This window comes from Styela clava, chromosome 8 (assembly GCF_964204865.1).
Source record: "Styela clava chromosome 8, kaStyClav1.hap1.2, whole genome shotgun sequence".
NCBI lineage: Eukaryota > Metazoa > Chordata > Ascidiacea > Stolidobranchia > Styelidae > Styela > Styela clava.
Window position 1 is genome coordinate 3688968 of NC_135257.1, and position 5794 is coordinate 3694761.

General features: G+C 33.7%; 2 protein-coding genes across 3 annotated transcripts; both read right to left on the reverse strand.

Moving 5' to 3' along the window:
* Nucleotides 1–904: 904 nt before the first annotated feature.
* On the reverse strand, nt 905–4678 carry LOC120346013 (tRNA (guanine-N(7)-)-methyltransferase non-catalytic subunit wdr4-like). 2 transcript variants are annotated; one of them, XM_039415645.2, is made up of 5 exons: nt 4044–4678; nt 3726–3793; nt 3297–3357; nt 2905–3101; nt 2311–2500 (listed from the first exon to the last, which is right to left on the reverse strand). In XM_039415645.2, exons 1-5 carry the CDS (start codon nt 4182–4184, stop codon nt 2458–2460), a joined length of 510 nt encoding a protein of 169 aa, XP_039271579.2. In that variant the 5' UTR covers nt 4185–4678; the 3' UTR covers nt 2311–2457. The 2 variants fall into 2 exon arrangements, with proteins under 2 accessions (XP_039271578.2, XP_039271579.2); XM_039415644.2 differs by lacking the exons at nt 3297–3357; nt 3726–3793; nt 4044–4678 and having other exon boundaries at nt 905–2500; nt 2905–3049.
* A 2-nt stretch (nt 4679–4680) lies between these two features.
* LOC120346555 (succinate dehydrogenase assembly factor 2-B, mitochondrial-like) lies at nt 4681–5154 on the reverse strand. The gene has a single exon (XM_039416321.2). The coding sequence runs from the start codon at nt 5152–5154 to the stop codon at nt 4681–4683; it is 474 nt and encodes a 157-aa protein (XP_039272255.2).
* Between the last annotated feature and the right edge of the window lie 640 nt (nt 5155–5794).

The window sequence follows — 5794 nt, forward strand, 5'->3', positions numbered from 1 at the left end:
GAAGCATGGACTTGATGGTGGAGGAAGTCGGACTCGAAGTCTGTTGTTGGTTTTGCCGGAATTTTTCTGAAGACCTATAACAGGGGTGGGCAACCTTTTTCGGCTCGCGTGCCGAAATCGGATACCGCGTGCCGACCAAAATTAAAAACAATGCTTTGCCACTTTCAAAGCAGAGAAGCACAATAATAAACCTTTTAAACATGTACAGACAGATTTATTAATCGCGAAAAAATCACTCCAACAAATGGATTTGATTACTTTTCTTATTCGATATCAGAGAGACCTCTGCTGCTGCATTACCGCTGATAGAGATTTCACATCGGGTATATTTTATAACTTTCAGAGAAATACACGAACTATGGTTTCATATTTCAGGCTACTCCTATAAAGTTCAAAACTGAGAATTAAGCTTCACAAGCATATGTAGATGGAAACATGTCAATGTAATACAACTCTTGTATTACCTTCCATAGTCGCTTATATTTCTTTCGAAATCAACTTATAACAGTAACTTAGCAAGTAATTCTAGCTAACATGAGCTTTACAACTTCATAAATCAAGAAGAAATGAAGAAAAGGGATTGAACAGACGAACTATATTATGTAGCAAAATGAATGCAGCGCTCTTCTCAAAAGCTCACTCATTTGGTACGTCATAATATATTTCGTTGTAGCCATACGTCATTAAGGGACAAAAAGAGTTTAAATAACGGATTGTTAATAAATCATGATGAATAAACGAACACCGAGTTTCATTAGATAATTCTTGAAACTTTTTATCTGAAGGAAAATGATCTCGTTTTCAATGCCTCGCTCGCGTGCCGAATAAATGAGCTTCTGTGCCAAGTCTGGCACGCGTGCCAGGGGTTGCCCACCACTGACCTAGAATAAACGACCATTATAGCTCACAGCAAAATACACAAATTTCGTTTTATAAAAATCATCACAATTAATTGCAAATACAGTAGTCAAATTTTGTAACATTATGTCTGTAGGGTTTTTCACGAGGCTGAAGTTTGCTATGACATACATTTTATTATTTTGATCATTCAGTGAAAACATGAGTCTTACATGCCGTCTTATCGTCTTCCTTTCCCCCGGGATAAATATGTAAATCCTAGCCTATTGAATACGACCAGATCGCTTGAATTATAAAATTCTTGACTTTTCAATCTTGTGCTCATATAAAAAGATATCAACAATTTCAACACAATTTTGTTTATTTTTTAAGCCATTTTCACACGCTTTGAACCATTTAATTCAGTGGAATCTTTGGTTTTATTCCTCAATTTCAGTCTTTCTTTTTTCTTCAATTGATAGGATTCATAAACTTCTCCCTCACAGCGAGCTTTGAACAAACTGACATACAAGTCTTTCCGCTCATGGTTAATGGCGTTCAACTGAGAACTGATACAGTTTACTGGTTCTAACCGCTTAGATTGAAATCTTTCACTCTCATAAGTAAATGTATGCAAGCTTAAGCAGTCTTCACTTTCGGAAATTATCAGTGCATACAATATGACACAAGTCTTGTCATTCCCAAATTTTAAATCTTGTACACTGATGCAATTTGGAATTTGTAAATCGCATAAGTAAATAAAGCAACATTTTTTAGCATCCAGCTTGAACACTGACAAGTTTTTCATGTTTGTTTGAGAAGATGCAACTGTGAAATATCCACCATCAGCAGATATAGTTATAATAGATGGTACATATTGAAATTGTGAAGATGCATTTTCATTCCCTTGATTACTAACAGATTGATCCTCAAAAACATGCTTACACAATTCTTTACCAGCAACAGCATCCCATAACCGTACAGATCGATCGCCCGAAGATGATATAAACAAAGTTCTGGATGCGTGAGGAACAGGTTCAACTTTGCAAACAAACTCCGCATGACCTAGGCAAAATTCTTCAATAATGTAAGGATTCTTAACTTCACTAACTCTTATTTTTTCATCACGATCAGCAGAAATAATGTATTTGCCATCACAACTAACTTTCACGTCTAATAGCATGGAAACATGACCAAGAATAGGTTCAATTTCTTTGGTTTCAAAGTCCATACCTTTGTGTTCAGTCTGCAGATCATATTTGTATAAATCACCCGATTTGTCTGCTATGAATAAGACATTCCCACTGTGGTCAAAGCACATAGCAGTAGGACGTCTTTTAACTTTAATTTCTTTGGCAGATTCCCATTCAGTTGGGTCCAAGACCACAATTCGTTTATCGGAGTACATTGCACAAATATATTTTCCATCGCTTGTACAACACAAGTCTTCAAGTCTATCATCCAATGGTTTATTATTCCCATCTGTGACTGAGTTGTCAAATTCATGTGTATATGTGTACAAACACTGTCCTTTTTCCAAGGAAAATACTTTTAGGAGGTCTTTTGATGCGACTGATAAAAATGATTCTGAGCAACAAATTTTAGCCATTTTCAAACTTGTTACATGTTACTCTTAGTTTCCCACTTTTTCTTGGTTTCAAACCTGAACATAAATATCTTATTAATAGCAAATATCTTATTATTACCACTATTGAAGTAGAACATCACACTGTTGTAGAATTTTAAAGGAATGTGAACAACATGTAAAGCAATTATTAACTTCAACCATAGAAACATGTTAGTTAGAAGTGTTATCTCTAGGAAGTACTCTGCCTCTTTATGAGTCAGGGTTACCAATGCTGCTTTTAGACAAAATATCGTCATTCATGAACATGAGTTAGTTACACTGAATCAGATATCAGTTTTTCACATGAAAACAAAAGTATATCTTTCCCCATCTTGAATCTACTTACCTGAAGATCAAATCACACTGAACAACTTGAAACTGAATCTTTGAAAAAGTCAAAATTTGGAAGCAAGCTTTATATACTGGCTATATAAACGTACCCCCAAGCAAGTTTCTTTTTCTTTCTTCTTGCTTTGTCTTCCTCTTTTGCACACTTTCTTTTTAAGTAATCTCTTGCAACAACAGCTTTAATTTCACGAAGTTGAAGCTCAGTTTGGCTCAATTGATCACTCAACTTATCAGCCTCAGTTACATTCCCTTGTCTTAGACATTGGTTCAACTTTTTCTTCAAAACCAACTAGCAATTGAAAACAAAACGTCGAATTGAACCATTTTAGTTAATATTCCTGTTATTTGGTATAGATCCAAAAGAGTTTGGTGTAACCAGATGTTATCAACAAAAAATATATAGATTCTTATGCATATCATTGCTTGAAAGTATCCTATGCTCCGTTACACATGAATCTCACAAATTTAAAAAAGTATAACTTACTTGCTGATTTTTTAGGTCTCCCTCAGAGTGAGAGAATGTAGAAGTAGAACTTGATGACTCTCTAAAGATAAATGTGAATTAGCATTATGATAATAATTTCATGAGTTATTTGAAAGGGCTAAGTTGATATATATAACCTTATGTAAAGATTGACAGGTATCCCTACTACAAGGTAAATGTAATATACCAGTCACTGCTACTAAATGAACTTTGATTTTTTGGAGTAGGAACAAATTTTACTGAATTTCAAAAAAGCAAATCTTGAAAATAACAATTTGAGAATTCTCCATGACATTTAATGACAGCACTGCAGTATAAAACAAAATTTATTCATACCTCAGAAGTTGGACCAGAATTAGAGAAAAACCTGATACAATGGAACTAACATGTAATATCTAATTTTCATCCAAATTATATACATGAACCTACATTAATTTGACTCCGGATGAAGATGTTTCCCTCTCAACATATACTTGATCTGTTAACTTTTCAAGACCCTGTATCAAATATATATAATGACATCATTAAACAAACTCTAGCCTAAAAAAGAGTTTGATATAATCATTGTTTTTATAGTCACTTATGGTTATTATAATATGAATTTTACAGATATTAATGATTATGTCAAACTTTCATTGGAAAATTACCACATGCTTGAATATTTCATGAATGCATGGTTAATTACTCATGTGAAATAATCTCTAAAATAGAAGCATTTTATACAGAAAAATTGAAGTGTCGCCAAACCTCTTCTTTATTTAGTTGTTCCCTCAATTTTAGTACCCTGGCAGTGAGAGTACCAGGGAGTGATTTGGAAGAAATGCCTTTATCTTCGATAATTGAACTATCACTATCAGATGAATCAATTTCTTCAAGATCTTTTAACATTTAGTATTAACTCTCTATAAACACAAAAAAATAAGCAAATCGTAATATTTTAACATTTATCATTCACCAAAATACAAATCGAAATTATATTACTGTAATATAAGAACAAGATATCATCAGAAATTAATAAAACAATTATTAAATAAAAAAATTTGAAAATCAGTATTTTGAAATGATGTTTAACAGTTAACAAATGCTTCACTACTATATTCCAATCTTTTTAAACAATTTCAACAATATCAACATTTTATTACAAATGTCGAATCAATTTTGAAAATGCAGAACAAACCAGAAACCATTAATAACAAACATATTTTAGGTATTTTAGAAATCTCTGAAGACACCCCATGTCTAACGTTAGAAAAGATGGAGCATGACTTCGATTCACGATGGATGAATCACCAAATTCCAAGTAATCAAGTCATCCTAGAGCAGTTCACTGTTTCATAATTCCCAGCAAGCCAATTCAAAAATACACTAAGATATGACATAGATCTCAAACCTTTTTATCAATAGGTTCATAATTTAATGGAGGTTGTTCAAATCGTTCAGATTTCTCCTCATTTTTACAATGCTTTTGCAAAAGTTGCATAATTTCATTATCAAATTCTCTTGGGATAGATCTCGCACCAGTCATCCAATAGTACATATCCCAGTCATTATCCGCCGTGTTCAATAATTTATCATACATAATCAACTGATCTGCTGTTAAGTCATTTAGATACTTATCAGCAAAAGTACTGAAAAGTAAACAGTTTTCAGCAATTCCCCTTTTTCTACTTTGCCATGTGAGTCTTGCTCTTTTCTTTACCAAAGATTCTTGTGAATCTTTGGGCTTGTATGTCGGATAAGAAATATCTCGCAGATCGCTATCTTCGGCTGGGACGGTATCTTTGCTCGTAAATCTTTGAATAACAGTGTGTAAGGCACCTCTACTCCTGTGTACCAACAAGGAATAAGCACACTGCATTGCAAATCCACTCAAAGCAACAGTAAAAATTATATTCAATTTAGCGAATGATACAACTTCTAACGTTCATTCAGTAATTGGCAGACTAAGGTATACCAGAATACTGTCAGACTGTAATGGGAAAAAATGCTCAGCATACTGGCATAGGTAATTCTGTAATTAGGCCTAAGAATGTAACTTAGCAAAATCTGGACGGCACCTACCTAAATGGAATCAATTTTGGGAAGGCAGAAAGGCATTTTTTCATCCTGGCATTTGTAAGATGTACGGTAGTCTAACTAAAGCATACCATCAAGTAGGCTCTTAAAGTGATCTGTGAGAGAAAACTAGGGCTCCGTTAGCTATTCACCTAGATACCGGTATTTAACGCCAGAATTATCTTTCGTGTCTTTTTCTAAATTTGTTGATGTGTTGTTTGGGGTAAGTGGGCACGTGCATCATCACGTCTTAAATCTTTTTGGGATTTTGCCCACTTTCCCGATTTTCCGTATATTTGTTTGTTATCATTGTTTTGTTGTAACGGAAATAAACTAGCTTACTTACACTTACTATTCGTTTACTTATTAAAATACTGACTCGGCTAACTTTGTACCAGTATCTGTCCAAGGAAGCAATAACGGCAATAATAAAAGTTGACAAC

Coding starts and splice junctions, on each gene's coding strand:
- LOC120346013 (XM_039415644.2), bottom strand. CDS start 2,446: ATGGCTAAAATTTGTTGCTCAGAATCATTTTTATCAGTCGCATCAAAA.
- LOC120346555 (XM_039416321.2), bottom strand. CDS start 5,154: ATGCAGTGTGCTTATTCCTTGTTGGTACACAGGAGTAGAGGTGCCTTA.